General features: G+C 49.0%; 4 protein-coding genes and 1 long non-coding RNA gene across 5 annotated transcripts; 3 read left to right on the forward strand and 2 right to left on the reverse strand.

Annotated features, from left to right (window-relative positions):
• The first annotated feature begins 291 nt into the window (after window positions 1–291).
• Window positions 292–1,244, forward strand: LOC122394640. The gene is made up of 3 exons (XR_006258906.1): window positions 292–336; window positions 542–686; window positions 892–1,244. It is a non-coding gene; the product is annotated as an uncharacterized LOC122394640 (long non-coding RNA).
• Window positions 1,245–2,912: 1,668 nt separating this feature from the next.
• LOC122394635 lies at window positions 2,913–4,297 on the forward strand. The gene is made up of 3 exons (XM_043391642.1): window positions 2,913–3,196; window positions 3,417–3,561; window positions 3,778–4,297. Exons 1-3 carry the CDS (start codon window positions 2,923–2,925, stop codon window positions 3,956–3,958), a joined length of 600 nt encoding a protein of 199 aa, XP_043247577.1. The 5' UTR covers window positions 2,913–2,922; the 3' UTR covers window positions 3,959–4,297.
• Window positions 4,298–5,463: 1,166 nt separating this feature from the next.
• On the reverse strand, window positions 5,464–6,579 carry LOC122394651. The gene is made up of 3 exons (XM_043391659.1): window positions 6,430–6,579; window positions 6,138–6,282; window positions 5,464–5,928 (listed from the first exon to the last, which is right to left on the reverse strand). The coding sequence occupies exons 1-3, from the start codon at window positions 6,539–6,541 to the stop codon at window positions 5,748–5,750; spliced, it is 438 nt and encodes a 145-aa protein (XP_043247594.1). The 5' UTR covers window positions 6,542–6,579; the 3' UTR covers window positions 5,464–5,747.
• Window positions 6,580–7,100: 521 nt separating this feature from the next.
• LOC122394642 lies at window positions 7,101–8,284 on the reverse strand. Its single transcript, XM_043391650.1, has 3 exons — window positions 8,163–8,284; window positions 7,748–7,892; window positions 7,101–7,359 (listed from the first exon to the last, which is right to left on the reverse strand). The coding sequence occupies exons 1-3, from the start codon at window positions 8,272–8,274 to the stop codon at window positions 7,179–7,181; spliced, it is 438 nt and encodes a 145-aa protein (XP_043247585.1). The 5' UTR covers window positions 8,275–8,284; the 3' UTR covers window positions 7,101–7,178.
• A 1,055-nt stretch (window positions 8,285–9,339) lies between these two features.
• Window positions 9,340–19,770, forward strand: LOC122394647. Its single transcript, XM_043391657.1, has 3 exons — window positions 9,340–9,480; window positions 9,780–9,924; window positions 19,518–19,770. Exons 1-3 carry the CDS (start codon window positions 9,369–9,371, stop codon window positions 19,696–19,698), a joined length of 438 nt encoding a protein of 145 aa, XP_043247592.1. The 5' UTR covers window positions 9,340–9,368; the 3' UTR covers window positions 19,699–19,770.
• Window positions 19,771–21,727: the final 1,957 nt, after the last annotated feature.

Genomic DNA, 21,727 nt, shown 5'->3' on the forward strand with positions numbered 1-21,727 from the left:
GTGGTGCAAAATCGCCAACTTATCTACTATCCACTGCTTTAAATATTCGGCTCCGGACATTCCTCTGTGTGCTATCTCGATCTTCTTCACTCAACACCAGACGTAAATCCCCAGATGGAAGGTGATGAGAGGGGAGTGTAGTGCAGGTATATAAAACCAACGCCAGGGTTCAAGGATCACAACAGTGCCGTGTTGCTTCTCTGGTGCGAGCGCGCAAAGGAAGCATGTTGTTCTATCTCGCAGTGGTGTTGGTGGTCAGTGGGACAGTGGTAGCAGACGACCAAGTGGATCTCACCAGGGTGCAAAGAGGGGCGCTTTACATTCGCCTACCAGCACGTAAGTTTTCACGCAATTCAGAACCATGTGGTTACGTTGCAAAACGACTCCATCAAGCGTAAATAATAATCATAGAATAGCTATGGTGTTAGTTATTCCAGTACTTTGAGCTCATACATCCGATGAGATTAATTTAAAAAATAATAACAATAACAAAATCTAAAGACGACAAACGTTCGTTGTAACAAGAGTTTGCTCTTTCCAGCGTACTCAAGCAGTCCCACCCGTTGTTACGACCCGCAAATCGACCGCTACTACAACGTCGGAGATGTCTGGTCTTCTGCCTACTCGAGATGTAAACTCAGTACCTGTGTCAACATCGACGGAGTCCTCAACGTCGAGCGATACTCGTAAGTGAACGCAACACTGGAAAAACTCATTGCACATTTTGTACACCAATAGCTGGTTGCTACAGTCTAATGAGCCCTTATTTCAATGAAGCGTATATTTTTGTTTTATTTGATTGTAAATTTGTATCAAGATACCCTATCGCTCTCATTACGTCTTGTCAAACATCATAAGCTCGGCTCTCAACCATGCATGCATTTCCTCCAGGTGTCCGCTTGTGGCAAAGAACGTCGATTTCGACCTGCTCAAGTCGGGGAACTACTACTGTCGCCAGGCCTGGGGCAACCGGAACAAGCAGTTCCCCTCCTGCTGCCCCAGTCTCCAGTGCAAGCACTACGTGAAGGGAAAGCTGGAGCCGCTACCCAAACACATGTACCCCTTGCTGCACTGATCAGCATTTGGATATTTTGTTGTGTATTACCTCGAGCATAACTGTGCGTTTACTGCCCTGCACAAGAGATTATCATCAGCAGTGATTCATGGAAAACATTGTATCCTCCTCCACATCATCATAAGCGGTAGTGATAGTTAGTAACGGTGAATGATGCACCACTCAATGCTGAACGTCATGGTGAACTGTCCTGTGATAACTGTGATGTCATATGCTTGTAATGCTGTGTATGTACATATATTATAGAATGAATATTGAACATTCAATATGTTTCACGAGTTTTTGGTTGAATTGATGTTAAACTATAATAGAGACAGACCATCTTCGATGTTATACCTATACCTACCTATGCCTAATGAAAGTCATCAAATTACGTGTATTTCACTCTTTCCGACCTCCAACTGAAGCACTGTGTTAGTGGCCGAAGAGCACGTTAAGAATAGCGATGATACTCATAAACTGTACGTGAAAACTGACAGGGTGAAGCAACGGCAGTACCAAATCGCCGACTAACATGCATAAAACGTTCAGAGCAATTCCCTGTGATCGACTGAAGAGCTTTTATCATAACAAGTAGCATGCACACTTGTGAAATGAGTACAACCAGTAAAACGCCTTTTGGGCGAAGAACGAGCGAGCGAGATGGTGAGCCCTGCACGTGCGGAAGGGCGAGAGGGTATACTTCCAACGGGCTTGCGCAAAGCACCCTTCTAACCGGTCGCTAGCAGTATACCAAATTTGAACGCAATCGACCCAGCCGTTCCTGAGATCTGGAAGCGGCATTCTGCACGTGCGCACGTGCAAACGGGGTCCAAACTGACTTTTGCACGGCACCCTACTAACTGGTCCCCAACCGTGTACCAAATTTGAGCGCAATCGGCCCAGCCGTTCTCGAGATCTGGAAGCGCCCCCTGCACGTGCGCACGTGCAGTAGCACCCTAACCGCAACACATGGGAATGCATTGCCTGGTGGGTGCCTACCTGTATGCCAAGTTTCAGCGAAATCGCCCCAGTAATTACCGAGTTATTAAAATGGGAATAAATTTGACACCTCTTATTGTTGTATTTTGCACGTGCACTGGGGGTGACCCACATGCATCGAGAGTATCCGACCATTGGTAGAAGGGATGCAGCTATCTTACAAAAATTACCGCAAGACAATCGCCCAAGCGGCTGCTGAGATATGGGCCTCTCAAAATCACTACTTTTGCAAAACAGCTTGAACACCCTTGACTTTTCACGTGGCACGTGCCACGACGGTCACTGAGATGTATCAAAAGTAGTCAATTACGGGGTAGAAGGGATGGGGCTACCCAGCAAAAAAGACCGCGGGCCAATCGGTCCAGCGGTTGCTGAGATATAAGCCTCTCAAAAGCGTTACAGGCCGGGCTGAGCCGGGCTGGGCCGGGCCGGGCCGGGCCGCTCATACTGAGATTTTCCCCTTATATTGAAAAGACTTCGCTTCGCTCGCTGCGCTCGCTCGTTCGTAATAAAGCACCCGGAGCTGTAGTCGGCAAGGTAATTTTTTGAACGCGAATCCACTGTAAAAGTTAGTTTTTCGGTTATGGGAATAATTGTTTTAGTTGCAGAGCTTTTAGAGCATGATTTTTTTTCAAGAATTAATAATTAAATCAAACAAAACCTCACAAAAGCTAAGACAAAACTGGCAAACGTTTAGTCACGATATATGAGCCAGCGCACCTGGGTAGCGCATTTACGTTGAGTAGCTAATTTTATCGCGGCTTATCGCAGCACATCATGCGCTGCCACCCACACCGGATCTCAATGAAAGCGGAAATTCTCCGGCCGACATGGGTATCGAGTCATAAAGGTTTTATTTTGACCGGATGGCTCGTAAGTCTCTCCCGAGAAAATCACGTGCGACACGGCGTCATGCGAAGGTCGAACACTGGCGTATAAAGGTCGGTAGTGCGGACTGGTGGTCACACTTCTTCTCACTACCTGCGAGGGAGGACACGCACCGGTCGCAGTTGAAGCAATCAGACATTATGTTGTCTCGGGTACTTATTTTGGCTGTCGCCATCGCCATGGCCGTGGCAGAGGAGCCGATGGATCTCACCAGGGTGCAAAGAGGAGCTCTGTACATTCGGCTACCGGCACGTGAGTTGACCTACCTCCTTTGCGTTTGTATTGGAATTGAAAAATGCCAAAGCGCCCAAAACGCCTTTGTTGCGTTAAACAGTGGATACAAATATGTTGCAACTAAACTTTCCAGATTTAGAAATCAACATTAAAGATCATAATATTGGAAAAGATGAAATTACTTTTATAAATTATTCAAATGGTTCATAGGTAAATTTAACGACATTTGTGATTACAGCGTATTCGACGGCTCCAACTCAGTGTTATGACCCGCAAATTGACGAATACTTCAACGAGGGGGACGTCTGGTCGTCCTCCTACTCGGGCTGCAAGCTGAGCACCTGTGTCGACATCAACGGCATCCTCAACGTCGAGAGATACTCGTAAGTCGCAATGGATGTTACATAACTAGCTCGCTGTGCTTTATTATTGTTAAGCTATTCTTATCTGTTGAATTGATAATTTGATAAAACGGTGATTTTTGCATGTTTTGGGAAGATATGAAAAATAAAATTGTTTAGGCATCACACCGTGCCACATAATAGTGCATATTACCTTGTTTCCACAATCATATTAACACATTTTTTATATTTTCTCAGGTGCCCTCTGGTAAGCAAGGGCGTCGACTTCAAGCGGCTGAAGAAGGAAAACTACTACTGTCGCCAGGCCTGGGGCAACCGGAACAAGCAGTTCCCCTCCTGCTGCCCCAGTCTCCAGTGCAAATACTACGTGAAGGGAAAGCTGATGCCGTTGCCCAAACACATGTACCCCCTGCTCTGAGCTATCGACTAGGCGGCGTTAACCGATTGTGGTACCTCTCCGCCGAAATGCACTGTTGTAACATTAGAAGGCTGTCATTATTCCTATCGTAGCTGTGCTAAGTTATTGATTGGAGTGCACGGTATTTATGTATGATGGAGGATGCATATACTATGCATTGGAGGGAAGTGCAGCAGCCAGTTATTTATGCAAGTTTGTGTTTCCTGTATATGAAGACTTATGTTCGTTTTTATGAAAATAATTTTGCATCGATGAAGCTCTCGATGACAATGTATATATTGTATAATATATCGTATGCATATATAGGTACTTGAGTAAAAGTATATTTGAAATAAATAGAACCACACATGTAGTCAGTCTGTCTCTAAATGGTCAAAATGAGAACCGGAGGTGATGCGTGGACTGTGGAGTGAACGATTACACGATAAACACATTATGTGTGGGGGTGGCCGAACAATCAGTGTTACATAAGTGGATTAGATCGGAGACGCATGGCTGTTTTATTTCAGTTTCTTGCGTTGTTTTTACAATGATTTATAGCAATATTTCTGTTAGCGGCTGCAGGAGAGCGATATGCTGCCACACAGTCGCACCAGATTCAAGGTAGGCCGGGCACCGCAGATATTTACAAACAATCACTTCTGCATGTTTTGAAATTTAGCTCATTTTCACCGACATTCCCTGGGATGACCTGTATTTTCGTGGACAAATGATAGTTCATGGAGAAAACGGACACTGTTGGAGGGTGGAACTCCAATTGGTTGTCGTATACCATATAGGCGTGTGGGTGTGCACTGTGCAAAACCGTCTTAGGTAAGGATCTTCTAAGAGCTGACGCAGCAGTAAAGCCCCTTATACATTTCAGGTGGGGCTAGAGGGTAGCGGCAAATATAACGGCCCGTGGCCGCTCAATTGTAAACGCTGTAAGACTGCTGGTGAGCCTGAACTGACAAAGCAGACCTACTATATGAATCCAGTATTGTCGATTTTTGAATAGGTTGATGTTTCTGTTGACTAACTTGATTTAAACGACAGTTGCTATTTGCTAGATGAGAAACATTGTTTTGCCTCTGAATAAGTTCAACTACCTATATGCCTATAGCGCCCAGTGTAAAACAGATTTTTTTTTTTACTTTCTATCCATCATCCGTCCTTCTAACGCGACGGACTGCCGTCAGACCAGTTTTCCTGTCAACCGCCTCATAGGTTTCCTCTTCTAACTCCCTTCTAGGCTACAGCACAGCAGCGAGACCCCTGGATATTGGCCACTCTGGAGTACGGGCATCTCTGGCAATTATAACAGGGTCCTCTCGAGAACCGAACAACGCCGTACGAACCGCGCCACTACATAGAGATGGCTCCGTGCCGTGGGTAGCGCAATTAGCCTTCATCGCTCAGCAGCATGCTGACTGGTGGCTGTTTTGTGGCCATGTAGTCCATTCCTCGTCGGTGTATCACCTAATCAATGTTAGTAAACGTTTCTTGTTCTTATCACAATACACCTGTTATTTTCTTTATGTGTATTTATATAAAAAAACATTCCACAAGTGACACAATCAAACGAAGCTCAAATACACAAACTCACAAGCACACATTGCATTGAGAAACAGTAATACGGGGATTGCCATTCCAGCACCATTTGACAAACCGAGCGTCGCTTTACGACGCCGTTACACTTCACTCAAATAACTTACACTACAGGTCAGGTCATTTAGGAAGCTCGATACAGTTACACGACTTTTCTGCCAATCTGACTATTGATTAGCGGTGCAGTCTTTATGAATAAGGCTCAGAGCAGGGGGTACATGTGCTTGGGCAGCGGCATCAGCTTTCCCTTGACGTAGTATTTGCACTGGAGACTGGGGCAGCAGGAGGGGAACTGCTTGTTCCGGTTGCCCCAGGCCTGGCGACAGTAGTAGTTCTCCTTCTTCAGCCGCTTGAAGTCGACACCCTTGCTCACCAGCGGGCACCTGGGGAAAATATTTAAAAATGTGTTAATATGATTGTGGAAACAAGGTAACATGCACAATTATGTGGCACGACGTGAGGCCTAAATAATCTTATTTTTCATATCTTCCCAAAACATGCAAAAATCACCGTTTTATCAAATTATCAATTCAACAGATTAGAATAGCCTAACAGTAATAAAGCACAGCGGGTCACATCCAGTGAAACTTACGAGTATCTCTCGACGTTGAGGATGCCGTTGATGTCGACACAGGTGCTCAGCTTGCAGCCCGAGTAGGAGGACGACCAGACGTCCCCCTCGTTGAAGTATTCGTCAATTTGCGGGTCATAACACTGAGTTGGAGCCGTCGAATACGCTGGAAAAAAGGGGCGATATTTTATTTATTAATGCATCATCTCTTATGGTTGCAATAAATAGAAAAGTCCTTTTTGTAGATATGACTTAAGTAATGATATAAGTTATTATATGATATGAATAAACAAGCAATGTTCATTGAACTCACGTGCCGGTAGCCGAATGTACAGAGCGCCTCTCTGCACCCTGGTGAGATCCATCGGCTCCTCTGCCACCGCCACGCTGAAGGCAGCGAGCGCAAGAACCACACAGAACAGCATATTGTCGCTTTTTGCACTGCAGACGTGTTCACAGAGAGCTGGTGTGAATTAATGTGGTCCAGAGCTCTCGCATCCGACTTTTATACCAGCGCTCGACGCCAGGCATGACGCGTTACTCGGGGATTTACGCGGAGTTATGAGCCATCCCACTATAGGCACCTGAGCTTCATGGCCGAATGTTCCATGCAAGCTGTGGTTGGAGTGGAAGTGGCCGTATATATTCGTGTGGGTGGGGTATGTGTGCTCATGCATTAGAAGTATACTTATCTAACACATAATACCTGCATAAATAACGCGATTAATGCATTCAGACTTGATCTATAAAGGAAAATAGATATTCATTCGGTAAGTGGTAAGTTTATTCGAGTGATTGAGCATAAAGATACACAGCTTTGTCATACAATTTCATCAATATCCAGTACTATAGCATAACATTTATGTCGTAACATATAACGACACACCGTTCGTTTTGTATGCATAACCAACGCACATCATGTGTTTCTTTCCTCTCTCTATATATCTATGTAAATCCATGGTTCTATCGAATTCCCCTTGCCATACAGTCACCGATGAACGTATTCACGCATTCATCACCTTACATACGAGTATGCCAGTAAAGCACCATTCTCTTCGACAATCACAGGTAAGGGTACATGTGTTTGGGCAGCGGCTCCAGCTTTCCCTTCACGTAGTGCTTGCACTGCAGACTGGGGCAGCAGTCAGGATACGCCTTGTTTCGATTGCCCCAGGCCTGGCGGCAGTAGAGGTTTCCCGCCTTGAGCCTGGTGAAGTCCACGTTCTTGGTAACCGATGGACATCTGAAATAATCACGAGCATTAATAAGGAGCGTGTTAGGCAAATGAGGCGATAGAAATGAACGAGCGACAGAAAATCAAAAATGAGTGGCAGAATATTATCTGAGTGCTCTGATAAACGCGTTTTCAAGCGTTTACACTCAATTAGCTCTATGAAGAACTCGGCTTTCTTCAGTATGTAGATGCCGATCTTTTTTTTCTTCTCTCTACTACTGCCACATCCAGAAAAGATCATCGGAATCGGAATGTAGAAATGGCATCCAAAGGGAGAACGGTTAAAACTTAGGATTTCTTATTTTATTCACCAGCGACGCAATGTTGTTCGATTAGAGGGGTGCGAAAAGCTAAAAGAGACCCATCCAAATGCCCTGTCACTGATGACTCGACTTACGAGTAGCGCTCCACGTGCAGAACCCCTCCGATGTTGACACACGTGTTCAGCTTGCACGCAGAGTACGCTGACGACCAGACTTCGCCTACGTCGTAAAACCGGCTCACTTGGGTGTCAAAACACTGCGGGTGGCTGCTCGAGTAAGCTGGAAGCAATGGCAAGGAAAACAAGTGTTAGTTTATGCCATAAACTTTATGGCATCAAAGAGAGTACTATGCTTCACTGATGGGCACGGGAAGAGCCGTACACCTATTGTTGAATTATTGCTTATCCTAAACATGCCTAAATATACGAGTGAAAATCACTTTATAATTATGTATACAAATAATTCCAACTGAAGTAAGCAGATATTCAAGACAAGCTTATATCTAAGCATGCATGGTGCATGCCAGCGTAGTGTGCTATTCCTACTTACGTGCTGGCAGTCGAATGTAAAGCGGTCCTCTTCTCACGCTGTAAAGATTGTCCGACCCAGCCGCGACAATCACCTGAAGAGCCACCAGCGCCGCTGACACACGCGAAAACATGATCACGGTGCAAAAGAACACGGACGAGTTCACTGAGTCCTGGTTTCCGAGTGCAACAGAGGTGCAGGCCATACTGATATTTATACCGGAACGCAGGCCCGGCCCACATGACGCAGCCTCAATCATAACGATTTGCGTGCAGATTGCGGAAGTATGGCCATTAAAGTGAAAAAGTAATAAAAACGTTCTCAGAGCTACGGAACTGCGTCCTGTATTGTTGATCATATAATCATCGATACAGCACAGATGCATGGAACTTCTTTCTTAGTTATCAGAAATGGTCATGGATATTTGCGATAAACCATTCAACAGAAATGCTTTAGAGTGCCTAGACTCTCCGTTGCTGCCGGCTGTACACAATAAGCTGTGTTTTGCTACTTAGACCGAGAGTTGTGTATGGGCGGATTTTTAAGGCCGGAACGGAACCCACGCTAATCACAGCCTGTTCTGACCTCTATACCGCCCCGTTGGGAAATTCTGGGATCGGTCATAAGATAAGAACGCTTTGAACGTGCTGGACAGAGTCCTAGGTATCGTAACTGGACAGAGCTCGGTTTATGCTAAAAATATATGCGCTAATATAATATCTTTACATGCTGAACTATCCAGGCGCGAGCTAATTTTGAAATGCACATTTCTGCGATAAAAAAACATAGGCAAGCCTGCTTGCAGCTATACTGCTCGCATATCACCCATGACCTGATGACAGCTTTGCACCTTCTTGGGCATCTGTTGTTTGATGTTGTTCTAGGCTGCAACTTTTATCATTCAGAGACCGCTACCCACCACCAGGACAAGACCACTGAGCGCTGCACTGTGACGTCACGTATGGCTACTGACCGCTGATCTGACGTCATTTGTAGTGCAGCAGTAACATGAACGTTGCACCATTCATAGAAACCCTCTCATCATCTGTTCTTCGTCCCATCCACATCCTGGAATTTAATCCAAACACACCACAGAAGCAGCGTAAATCCCGGTGGTGTCAACAAAAACCGGGACGCTGTGTACAGCCACATATAAGGACCTCGTGCCACCGTTGGTGACACAGTCCATTCATGCGAGTGATTGATCGCACGCTGAGAGTACTCATCATGCTGTTCCGCGTCGTTGTGATGGTGGCAGTGTTCCAGACAGCTGTCACAGAGGAGCCAGTGGATCTGACCAGGGTGTCAAGAGGGGCACTTTACATCAGACTGCCAGCGCGTGAGTTGAAAAGGGGTGGGCTTTTGTATGCAATTACTGTAGGGTGACTCGGTTTCAAGCTTTACTTTAGCAACAGCTTTCAGCTAGAGTACTCGTTTTATGTTGTTTCGTATAAAAAGTGTTGTTTATCCGCTCATGAAATACTAAAAAAGCAGCTATCTGCTTGTTTTTTTTTTAACTAGTACCTAGCAATTAGTTTTGACCTAAGCGAGGATAAAACAGCAATATTTTACACAATTGTCTATCATCTACGGACTTGGCTTACCAGTTATAACGCCTAACTTGCACACTTTTTCCAGCATACTCGAGTAACATGTCGCAGTGTCTGGACCCTCAACTGAACCAGATGTATGACGAGGGTGATTTCTGGTCCTCGCCCTTCTCTGATTGCAAACTCAACACCTGTGTGGACATCAACGGTGTGCTCAACGTGGAACGCTACTCGTAAGTTTATTTCAGCATTGAATGGTAGCTCAGCTAATTGGATTAGTTTCGTAGGTCTACGGAAGCATTGACAGAAGCAATTGCAACAACACTGTTAAGTATTGAGTTAAAAGGTGCAATTCTTATGCAAGTCTACCGTTTTTGCCGCTGTGAGTGACGAGTTCAAACCAGTTCAAATGCCAAATGTATAATGGTTTGAGACTAACGATACTCATTACGGCCACTTGTCATTGGCTTGATGACAAAACAATGCAGTTGTGCATTGAATAAGTGTCTTGATGGATGCCAGTTTGGCAGATACATGAATTGTTCATCAGTGGGCTCATAATGACGTAGCTCAATAGCTTGATTTGGGGCTCGAATAGAGGGAGCGGAGGATGGCCAGCACGAGGAGGGAGGGAGGGGCAGAGGGGTGGGAGGAGACCCGAGTCGTGGCGCGGTTGACGACCCGGGTCCAGGGGGAGGGGACCGGGCTTCGGCCGAGGCGAGATAAGACACGCACAGTACACAGGCCGCAAAACAGGTCGGGCAGTCCAAGGCGCGCGCTCAGAGGCGGCGGACAGTGCGGAAGGGTGGAAACAAAGCGACAGGCTGTGGAAAACGATTGTGCGGTCGCAGAGGTGACGGACAAAGCGAGAGAGTGGGAATCGAGCGTCGAGCTAAGCGCTGTAAAACGAGCGAGCAGGAAAAGTAGACAAGGCCGGGAGACAGGTTTGTGGAGCGACAGAGTACCTGGTGCTCAGCAGAGGGGGACCAAGGGAGACGGACATGGCCGGTAAGTCAGGCTAGCGTGCTAGCGATACTAGTCATATAAGGAGCCTGCTGCCTGCATGGCTGACTCGCCGAAGAGTCAAGCGAATGGATTATGCTGATGTTGTGAACGAATCAATGCCAGTGGGATAGACCGTTGTGCAGAGACGCACATGGCAGATGTGTGTGTCCAGAGTCAATGATAGTGAATAACTGATACAATACCACCCGCTCCATCTGGGTATGAATACCGGCTCGTCGTCCATGTCACAGTAACACAGAGCGGAGAACCAACATGTCTGAACCATGTTGACCCAGTTAAATCCGCTGTTCGTCAGGTACGACAGAACCGTACCGACGCTGCTTATACACATGACTGAATCGTGTGGGCTCATTAATGCGCCTGGTATGCCTGACCCATACCGGTGCAGAGCAGCAACAATCAACATGCATGAACCATGTAGACCCAGTTAAATTCACTGTTCGTCAGGTACACGGGTTCATTTGGCGACCGGTTTGCCTGACCCATATCGCAGTAAAACTCGCTGTACGTCAGATATGCCTGAACCATATCGACGTAGCGCCAAGCCACACACGCAATATGTGGGCTAAGTTATGCGCCGGGTACGCTTGCACCGTATCGGTGCGGCAATGCAACATGCCTGATTCATGTTGACACAGTAAAACTCGCTGTTCGTCAGATATGCCTGAACCATATCGACGCAGTTTCAAGCCACACATGCCTGAACCATGTGGGCTCATTTATGCGCCGGGTACGACTGCACCGTATCGGTGCGGCAATTCAACATGCATGAATCATGTTGACACAGTAAAACTCGCTGTTCGTCAGATATGCCTCAACGCAGCGCCAAGCCACACATGCCTGAACCATGTGGGCTCATTTATGCGCCGGGTACGCCTGCACCGTATCGGTGCGGCAATGCAACATGCATGAATCATGTTAACACATTAAAACTCGCTGTTCGTCAGATATGCCTGAACCATATCGACGCAGCGCCAATTCACACATGCCTGAACCATGTGGGCTCATTTATGCGTCGGGTACGACTGCACCGTATCGGTGCGGCAATGCAACATGCATGAATCATGTTGACACAGTAAAACTCGCTGTTCGTCAGATATGCCTGAACCATATCGACGCAGCGCCAAGCCACACATGCCTGAACCATGTGGGCTCATTTATGCGCCGGGTACACCTGCACCGTATCGGTGCGGCAATTCAACATGCATGAATCATATTGACACTGAAAAACTCGTTTTTCGTCAGATATGCCTGAACCATATCGATGCAGCGCCAAGCCACACATGCCTGAACCATGTGGGCTCATTATACACGCCGGGTACGCCTGCACCGTATCGGTGCGGCAATGCAACATGCATGACTCATGTTGACACATTAAAACTCGCTGTTCGTCAGATATGCCTGAACCATATCGACGCAGCGCCAAGCCACACATGCCTGAACCATGTGGGCTCATTCATGCGCCGGGTACGACTGCACCGTATCGGTGCGGCAATGCAACATGCATGAATCATGTTGACACAGTAAAACTCGCTGTTCGTCAGATATGCCTGAACCATATCGACGCAGCGCCAAGCCACACATGCCTGAACCATGTGGGCTCATTTATGCGCCGGGTACGACTGCACCGTATCGGTGCGGCAATGCAACATGCATGAATCATGTTGACACAGTAAAACTCGCTGTTCGTCAGATATGCCTGAACCATATCGACGCAGCGCCAAGCCACACATGCCTGAACCATGTGGGCTCATTTATGCGCCGGGTACGACTGCACCGTATCGGTGCGGCAATGCAACATGCATGAATCATGTTGACACAGTAAAACTCGCTGTTCGTCAGATATGCCTGAACCATATCGATGCAGCGCAAAGCCACACATGCCTGAACCATGTGGGCTCATTTATGCGCCGGGTACGCCTGCACCGTATCGGTGCGGCAATGCAACATGCATGAATCATGTTGCCACAGTAAAACTCGCTGTTCGTCAGATATGCCTGAACCATATCGACGCAGCACCAAGCCACACATGCCTAAACCATGTGGGCTCATCTATGCGCCGGGTACGCCTGCACCGTATCGGTGCGGTTATTCAACATGCATGAATCATGTTGACACAGTAAAACTCGCTGTTCGTCAGGTATGCCTGAACCATATCGACGCAGCGCCAAGCCACACATGCCTGAACCATGTGGGCTCATTTATGCGCCGGGTACGCCTGCACCGTATCGGTGCGGCAATGCAACATGCCTGATTCATGTTGACAGAGTAAAAGTCGCTGTTCGTCAGATATGCCTGAACCATATCGACGCAGCGCCAAGTCACAAACGCCTGAACCATGTGGGCTCATCTATGCGCCCGGTACGCCTGAACCGTACCGATGCGGCGATTCAACATGCATGAATCATGTTGTCAGTTAAATTCGCTGTTCGTCAGGTATGTCTAAACCATATCGACGCGGCGCCCCGCCTGACTAAGATGGAGCCAATGACGCTATTCGTTGGGTGCCGGGTGACGTCATCAGAACAAATGCACACATCAAAGCATTGTCGCTGTGATGGCCGCCGGGGAGTGCCAGCTGTACTTCCGCGGACGGGGCTCCCCCCACCCATTCCGCTGCGCGCGCCCACCGGTCGGGCGGCCAACACTCGGCCGTCAGCAGTAATAGAGCCGTTACGTCACGTCGTGACACCGCCGCCGGGCGTCGCGGCGTGTAAAACCACCGCCAGTTCACGAGGGGGAGGGGAAGGCGCGGGAGGGACGCAGGGGTCACCTCTGTGGGGCCGAGTGGTTGACCTTTTGTCCGATAACACTGGTAAGGGACCCACGACTCAAGCAGTCGGTCGGGAGCTATTTGCACAGGATACCCCCTCACGCAGTCAGGGAGGACAATGGACGCAGCGCCCATTTACGCGCCCGGAAGGCCTGACCCATATCGGCGCGAGGAAGCGATTGATCATGCATGAACCATGTTGACCCAGTTCAATCACTGTTCGTCGGATATGACTGAACCGTACTGACACGGCTTACAAGCCACACGCGCCCGAATCACGTGAGCTCATTTGTGCGCCCAGTCCGCCTGACCCATATCGGCGTGAGAAATTGATCTATCAAACACGCATGACCCAGTTTGACCCAGTTAAATTTGCTGCTCGTCAGGTATGCCTGAACCGTACCCCGTTATGCCTGAACCTTATCGGCGTGAAGAATCGATTGGCAAAATATGCATGAATCATGTTCACCCAGTTAGAATTTGCTATTCGTCAGGTATGCCTGAACCGTACCGACGCGGCTACCAGACACACGCGCTTGAATTACGTGGGATCATTCATGCAACCGGTATGCCGAAACATATCGGCGTGAGGCCACATCGACGCGGCTCCCAGCCACACATGCCTGAATCATGTGGGCTCATCTATGTGCACGGTATTCTGACACGTATCGGCGCGGCAATACAACATGCATGAATCATGTTGACACAGCTAAATTCGTTGTTTGTCAAGTATGCCTGAACTATATCTACGCGGCTCCCAGCCACACACGCCCGAAACATGTGGGCTTCCCCACACCGGTTCTCTGATCCGTATCGGTACGGAAATTCAGCATGCATGATCATGTTGACACAGCTAAATTCGTTGCCCGTCAGGCATGCCTGAACCATATCTACGTGGCTCCCAGCCACACACGTTTGAATCATGTGGGCTCACATACGCCGGTTCTTTGACCCGTATCGATGAGGCGATTCAACATGCATGAATCATGTTGACAGTTAAATCCGTCGTGCGTCAGGTACGTCTAAACCATATCGACGCAGCTCCCAAACAAACATGCCTGAATCATGCGGGCCCATTTATGCGCCCGGTATTCTAACACGCATCGGTGCGGCGATTCAACATGCATGACTCATGTTGACACAGTTAAATCCGTTGTGCGTCAGGTATGCATGAACCATATCGACGCCGCCCCCAGCCACATGACATGCCTGAATCATGTGGGCTCATTTAGGCGCTCGGTACGCCTGACCAGTAGCGGTGCGGCAATTCAACATGCATGAATCATGTTGACAGTTAACTGCGTTGTTCGTCGTGATGTCTGAATCATATCTACGCGGCCCTCAGCCAAAAATGCCTGAATCATGTGGGCGGCTGGATTCCGCGCCCGGTTCTCTGACCCGTATCGGTGAGGCGATTCAACATGCATGAACCATGTTGACAGTTAAATTAGCTGTTCGTAAAGTATGCATGAACCATATCGACGCGGCTCCAAGCCACACATGCCTGCACCATCTGGGCTCATCTACGCGTCCGGTATTCTGACACGTATTGGTGCGTCAATTCAACATGCCTGAATCATGTTGACACAGTAAAACTCGCTGTTCGCCAGGTATGTCTGAACCATATCGACGTATCGACGCAGCACCAAGCCACACATACGTGCACCATGTGGGCTCATTTATGCGCCAGTTACGCCTGAACCGTATCGGGGAGACAATTCAATATGCCTGAACCATGTTGATCCATTAAAAACTCGCTGTTCGTCAGGTATGCGTGAACCATATCGACGCAGCACCAAGCCACACATGCGTGAACCCATGTGGGCTCATTTATGCGCCCGGTACGCCTGAACCCACCTGAACCGTTTCGGTGAGACACTTCAACATGCCTGAACCATGTTGACCCATTACAAAACTCGCTGTTCGTCAGGTATGCGTGAACCATATCGAAGCAGCACCAAGCCACAAATGCGTGAACCATGTGGGCTCATTTATGCGCCAGTTACGCCTGAACCGTATCGGAGAGGCAATTCAACATGCCTGAACCATAAGCCACGCATGCGTGAACCATGTGGGCTCATTTATACGCCCGGTACGCCTGAACCGTATCGGTAAGGCACATCCACATGCCTGAACCATGTTGACCCATTAAAAATTTATGGAACAATGGCAATTATAAGCGGTAGTGAATAAGGAGATGGGCAAACCATTAACCAATGCTGTGTGCATAGAACTGCGGCCGCTCAGCGCGGCCATCGCCGAACAGGCGCACATAGACGCTTGGCTCCGCGTCGACTTTAGACGCTTGGCTCCGCGCCGACTTGGACTTTGCCGTCGCTGGGGAATAACACACCCTAAGGACACCTGGCGACCCTGTTTGCACCAGGCACCAGGCCACCAGCAGCATGACGTCCACTGGTCCATGCATATCGACAGCAGCACGGCTTCGGATGGTGTCAATAAAAAGGACGCAATGGCGGTGCCAGTCAAACACGTCAATTTCAACTATCGCCGTCTTACGCTCGTCAAACGCGAAAGTGGATGTGAGGGTGGTCTGTGGCCACGGTGGTGCTATTGGTTCTGGACGGCCGTTGCGGTAATAAAGCTACAGCCCCAGAAAACCGACAAACAAGAGAGGGACCGTGGGACGGGCCCGTCCGTCCCGTAGTCGGACGTCGGACGGGGAGGAAAGTGAGGGAGAGAGAGAGGAGAGAGAGAGAGTGAGGGAGAGGAAAGAGAGAGAGAGAGAGTGGGGAGAGAGGGGGGGGGGGGTTCGGCGACATGGGGAAGGGAAGTGTTCGTCAGTGTGTGCGGACGCTAGGAAGGGGGACCTGGCGTAACTCATAACACTAATCGCCGCGTCGGCGGGCCGATGGGAAGTGCAAACAGCAGACAGACGGACACGGCAGGCTATGGAACTTCGAACAAAACACTGTTCATGCCGAACGTCGTGTGCATTGCCAACACTCAGGATACCTATATAACCGCGTACATTCTGCTCCGTTGGCGATTTTGGCGTCTTGTTATCGATCAGGATATGAACGATAACGCGATTTGGGTGCAGACGGCCATTAACAGCCAATACTGGACAACAGATCTGGGGAGCGTACGGTATGAGACACCCTAATCAGTAATAGGGCCCACCTATTAGCTTGATTTGGGGCTCGAATAGAGGGAGCGGAGGATGGCCAGCACGAGGAGGGAGGGAGGGGCAGAGGGGTGGGAGGAGACCCGAGTCGTGGCGCGGTTGACGACCCGGGTCCAGGGGGAGGGGACCGGGCTTCGGCCGAGGCGAGATAAGACACGCACAGTACACAGGCCGCAAAACAGGTCGGGCAGTCCAAGGCGCGCGCTCAGAGGCGGCGGACAGTGCGGAAGGGTGGAAACAAAGCGACAGGCTGTGGAAAACGATTCCCTCCCACCCTCCCCAATAGCAACTTTCAATCCAAAAATACCGTCCTATAGACACATTCGTCGTCGGCCTAAGTCTTGTTATCGATCAGGATATGAACGATAACGCGATTTGGGTGCAGACGGCCATTAACAGCCAATACTGGACAACAGATCTGGGGAGCGTACGGTATGAGACACCCTAATCAGTAATAGAGCACGGCTTCGGATGGTGTCAATAAAAAGGACGCAATGGCGGTGCCAGTCAAACACGTCAATTTCAACTATCGCCGTCTTACGCTCGTCAAACGCGAAAGTGGATGTGAGGGTGGTCTGTGGCCACGGTGGTGCTATTGGTTCTGGACGGCCGTTGCGGTAATAAAGCTACAGCCCCAGAAAACCGACAAACAAGAGAGGGACCGTGGGACGGGCCCGTCCGTCCCGTAGTCGGACGTCGGACGGGGAGGAAAGTGAGGGAGAGAGAGAGGAGAGAGAGAGAGTGAGGGAGAGGAAAGAGAGAGAGAGTGGGGAGAGAGGGGGGGGGGGGGTTCGGCGACATGGGGAAGGGAAGTGTTCGTCAGTGTGTGCGGACGCTAGGAAGGGGGACCTGGCGTAACTCATAACACTAATCGCCGCGTCGGCGGGCCGATGGGAAGTGCAAACAGCAGACAGACGGACACGGCAGGCTATGGAACTTCGAACAAAACACTGTTCATGCCGAACGTCGTGTGCATTGCCAACACTCAGGATACCTATATAACCGCGTACATTCTGCTCCGTTGGCGATTTTGGCGTCTTGTTATCGATCAGGATATGAACGATAACGCGATTTGGGTGCAGACGGCCATTAACAGCCAATACTGGACAACAGATCTGGGGAGCGTACGGTATGAGACACCCTAATCAGTAATAGGGCCCACCTATTAGCTTGATTTGGGGCTCGAATAGAGGGAGCGGAGGATGGCCAGCACGAGGAGGGAGGGAGGGGCAGAGGGGTGGGAGGAGACCCGAGTCGTGGCGCGGTTGACGACCCGGGTCCAGGGGGAGGGGACCGGGCTTCGGCCGAGGCGAGATAAGACACGCACAGTACACAGGCCGCAAAACAGGTCGGGCAGTCCAAGGCGCGCGCTCAGAGGCGGCGGACAGTGCGGAAGGGTGGAAACAAAGCGACAGGCTGTGGAAAACGATTCCCTCCCACCCTCCCCAATAGCAACTTTCAATCCAAAAATACCGTCCTATAGACACATTCGTCGTCGGCCTAAGTCTTGTTATCGATCAGGATATGAACGATAACGCGATTTGGGTGCAGACGGCCATTAACAGCCAATACTGGACAACAGATCTGGGGAGCGTACGGTATGAGACACCCTAATCAGTAATAGAGCACGGCTTCGGATGGTGTCAATAAAAAGGACGCAATGGCGGTGCCAGTCAAACACGTCAATTTCAACTATCGCCGTCTTACGCTCGTCAAACGCGAAAGTGGATGTGAGGGTGGTCTGTGGCCACGGTGGTGCTATTGGTTCTGGACGGCCGTTGCGGTAATAAAGCTACAGCCCCAGAAAACCGACAAACAAGAGAGGGACCGTGGGACGGGCCCGTCCGTCCCGTAGTCGGACGTCGGACGGGGAGGAAAGTGAGGGAGAGAGAGAGGAGAGAGAGAGAGTGAGGGAGAGGAAAGAGAGAGAGAGTGGGGAGAGAGGGGGGGGGGGGTTCGGCGACATGGGGAAGGGAAGTGTTCGTCAGTGTGTGCGGACGCTAGGAAGGGGGACCTGGCGTAACTCATAACACTAATCGCCGCGTCGGCGGGCCGATGGGAAGTGCAAACAGCAGACAGACGGACACGGCAGGCTATGGAACTTCGAACAAAACACTGTTCATGCCGAACGTCGTGTGCATTGCCAACACTCAGGATACCTATATAACCGCGTACATTCTGCTCCGTTGGCGATTTTGGCGTCTTGTTATCGATCAGGATATGAACGATAACGCGATTTGGGTGCAGACGGCCATTAACAGCCAATACTGGACAACAGATCTGGGGAGCGTACGGTATGAGACACCCTAATCAGTAATAGGGCCCACCTATTAGCTTGATTTGGGGCTCGAATAGAGGGAGCGGAGGATGGCCAGCACGAGGAGGGAGGGAGGGGCAGAGGGGTGGGAGGAGACCCGAGTCGTGGCGCGGTTGACGACCCGGGTCCAGGGGGAGGGGACCGGGCTTCGGCCGAGGCGAGATAAGACACGCACAGTACACAGGCCGCAAAACAGGTCGGGCAGTCCAAGGCGCGCGCTCAGAGGCGGCGGACAGTGCGGAAGGGTGGAAACAAAGCGACAGGCTGTGGAAAACGATTCCCTCCCACCCTCCCCAATAGCAACTTTCAATCCAAAAATACCGTCCTATAGACACATTCGTCGTCGGCCTAAGTCTTGTTATCGATCAGGATATGAACGATAACGCGATTTGGGTGCAGACGGCCATTAACAGCTAGGTTAGGTTAGGTTAGGTTAGGTTAGGTTAGGTTAGGTTAGGTTAGGTTAGGTTAGGTTAGGTTAGGTTAGGTTAGGTTAGGTTAGGTTAGGTTAGGTTAGGTTAGGTTAGGTTAGGTTAGGTTAGGACCCTCTGTTTTTGCATAGATGCCCGACGGTGGACGCGAGCCTCCTGAAGAAGGAGGGCTACTTCTGTCGCTACGCGTTCGGCGACAGGAACAAGGCGTTCCCCCACTGCTGTCCCAACATCCGCTGCAAGCACATCGTCAACGGAAAGATGATGCCGCTGCCCGAACAAATGTACCCGAAAATGCAACCCGAGAGTTGAGATGACATCCGGAGGCTGTCAGCTTGATAGAACGTGACATGAGCCGAGATGTCGTGCCAAAGTTTGTCCTGTGCTTACTGCTTACCCTGATATGTGTTCAGAAGGATCCTTCCATCATATACCAAAGTGAGGCGCTTGTACGTCGCCATGCGTGTGTGTGCCTCTGCAAATGTTTGAGTGTTGTTTCTGTGTTAGATATGAGCGTGTGGATGAGAAACATCATCGATAAATGTAAAAGCGCTCGCAAGATTCATTTTCTTCTGTAGAGTTAGTGGTTCATGCTATCCATCCAATTGTGTTGACTCTGAGTCATGAATCAACTTTTGAATAAATGCGTCATATTTGTTTGAGAAAAAAAATTAGCATCTCCAGGAATATGAAGGCATTCTTACCCAATTCTAACCTTTACCTTATCTGGATCAGTGACCGATCTTGTTAGGCCTTATCTAGCTATATAAATGCAATCAACTGGAGATTCTCACACTGTATCAAAGTGCATGAAATAAGCATGAGTGTGTTCTAGGCATGGTATCGTAGGCTCATAAAGATTTACGATTCTTGAATTAAAAGTACCAATTAAACAAAAATCGTTTGCAAAGCGCAACACTGAGCGTGAATGAATAAAAGCACACAACTATAGTTTTGGTTCTTTGGATGATGATAATTTTAATAATATCACCAGACCTAAGTAGAGCCTCGATTTTTTTTTTGTTAAGAGGCATTTAAGCGTTACCTAACGTTTGCCATTTTCATTCCCAATCTCAACCTTCTCCGGCCGAAGGGGTAGGGTCCTCAGTTTTTTTTTTTCGAGATTGCTCAGAACGCGCTGGTCCCAGAAATAGCTGAAAGTGGCACCCCGACCTATAATTTAAGCCAGATCTTGTAACATCTGAAAAGTGGTCTTAAACTGATCTTGATCTGAGGTCATCACCCCAAAGTTGACCACACCCAAAATAAGTGCATCATTTGAGCCATGACAAATACCAAGATGCCAAAATCACGGTTCTGTGAACAGTGTGGCCTTTTCTCGCAAAGTTTCTCAACAATAATTGAACCCATACCTTGGAGTGCTTGGCCTGTCCTGAGAGATCACCGGCTGAGCTGAGACTTTAAAATCGGGTAGCAGTTGTTACGTATCGTAGCGACGCACACGCTCGTTTTACGCGAGGCTTTATATGTTCAATTAAGTACGAAACGTCAAGTGCGTATGTGTGTGGGAGGGGGGGGGGGGAGGGGGAGCTGTCCAGTGTCCAAACACCGGCCTTCGGCCGCGCCCTATATAGAAAACTTATAGGTCTGGTGAGGGTCAAGTCGGAAGGGGATGATCAGACGCCTATTCCTTGTGCAGTTATACATAAACATCTATGATGGATGATGAAGAAGTTCTCAAGATACCCAATCAGTGATAAGATTCGTAGTGTGGGGACCTGGCTTTTTTATAGAAAATTGCGAAACCAATCGCGTGAAGCGCAGAGAACCGAGCCTTGGAATATTTACGCATTTGGTCCCATATTGATGCAAATCCCTGCAATATTTCACTTAACACGCGCACCGACGGGGGGGGGGGGGCGGATATCCGCCCCCCTGAAATTTGGTACGACTATTCCCTCATCAATTTTACACATGGTAGACAAGTTTGAACCTCCTAACTTTTAAGGTCAGGTCACCAGGTCACTTTGAATGACCCAACCTCAAGTCACTTTTTTGCAACTTTGTCACCGTGCCAGAGCTACAGTAGATGTCGGAGGCCTTTGAAAGTCGCAGGATGTTATTAGGTCATTACTTAGCTACAATTTTTTTATCTCGGAATTTTGATATCAGTGACCTAAGGCCAGGTCAATTTCTCGACCTCCCCATTATAAGTCAATGGGGGAAAAATCAACTGCCTGTTTTTACCTCTAAAACGGGTCGGAATGGCCCCATATACCATACATAACTTCATATACGATCAAACTTCACTACCTTGAGGTCTGTTTTGCTGTTGGGCAGCTGTAAGGTCATGTGACGTCATCAAAGGTCACCAAAAGTT

Source organism: Amphibalanus amphitrite, unplaced genomic scaffold (genome assembly GCF_019059575.1).
Source record: "Amphibalanus amphitrite isolate SeventyFive unplaced genomic scaffold, NRLGWU_Aamphi_draft 000603F_arrow, whole genome shotgun sequence".
In the NCBI taxonomy this organism is placed as follows: Eukaryota; Metazoa; Arthropoda; class Thecostraca; order Balanomorpha; family Balanidae; genus Amphibalanus; species Amphibalanus amphitrite.

Excerpts from the sequence above, each read along its gene's own strand:
- LOC122394635 (XM_043391642.1), top strand. The coding sequence starts at position 2,923 with ATGGCTCGTAAGTCTCTCCCGAGAAAATCACGTGCGACACGGCGTCAT. Across the intron at positions 3,197-3,416 it reads GTACATTCGGCTACCGGCAC|CGTATTCGACGGCTCCAACT; the intron begins GTGAGTTGACCT and ends TTGTGATTACAG. Across the intron at positions 3,562-3,777 it reads CTCAACGTCGAGAGATACTC|GTGCCCTCTGGTAAGCAAGG; the intron begins GTAAGTCGCAAT and ends ATATTTTCTCAG.
- LOC122394651 (XM_043391659.1), bottom strand. The coding sequence starts at position 6,541 with ATGCTGTTCTGTGTGGTTCTTGCGCTCGCTGCCTTCAGCGTGGCGGTG. Across the intron at positions 6,283-6,429 it reads GTACATTCGGCTACCGGCAC|CGTATTCGACGGCTCCAACT; the intron begins GTGAGTTCAATG and ends CCTTTTTTCCAG. Across the intron at positions 5,929-6,137 it reads CTCAACGTCGAGAGATACTC|GTGCCCGCTGGTGAGCAAGG; the intron begins GTAAGTTTCACT and ends TATTTTCCCCAG.
- LOC122394642 (XM_043391650.1), bottom strand. The coding sequence starts at position 8,274 with ATGTTTTCGCGTGTGTCAGCGGCGCTGGTGGCTCTTCAGGTGATTGTC. Across the intron at positions 7,893-8,162 it reads TTACATTCGACTGCCAGCAC|CTTACTCGAGCAGCCACCCG; the intron begins GTAAGTAGGAAT and ends CATTGCTTCCAG. Across the intron at positions 7,360-7,747 it reads CTGCACGTGGAGCGCTACTC|ATGTCCATCGGTTACCAAGA; the intron begins GTAAGTCGAGTC and ends TGATTATTTCAG.
- LOC122394647 (XM_043391657.1), top strand. The coding sequence starts at position 9,369 with ATGCTGTTCCGCGTCGTTGTGATGGTGGCAGTGTTCCAGACAGCTGTC. Across the intron at positions 9,481-9,779 it reads TTACATCAGACTGCCAGCGC|CATACTCGAGTAACATGTCG; the intron begins GTGAGTTGAAAA and ends CACTTTTTCCAG. Across the intron at positions 9,925-19,517 it reads CTCAACGTGGAACGCTACTC|ATGCCCGACGGTGGACGCGA; the intron begins GTAAGTTTATTT and ends GTTTTTGCATAG.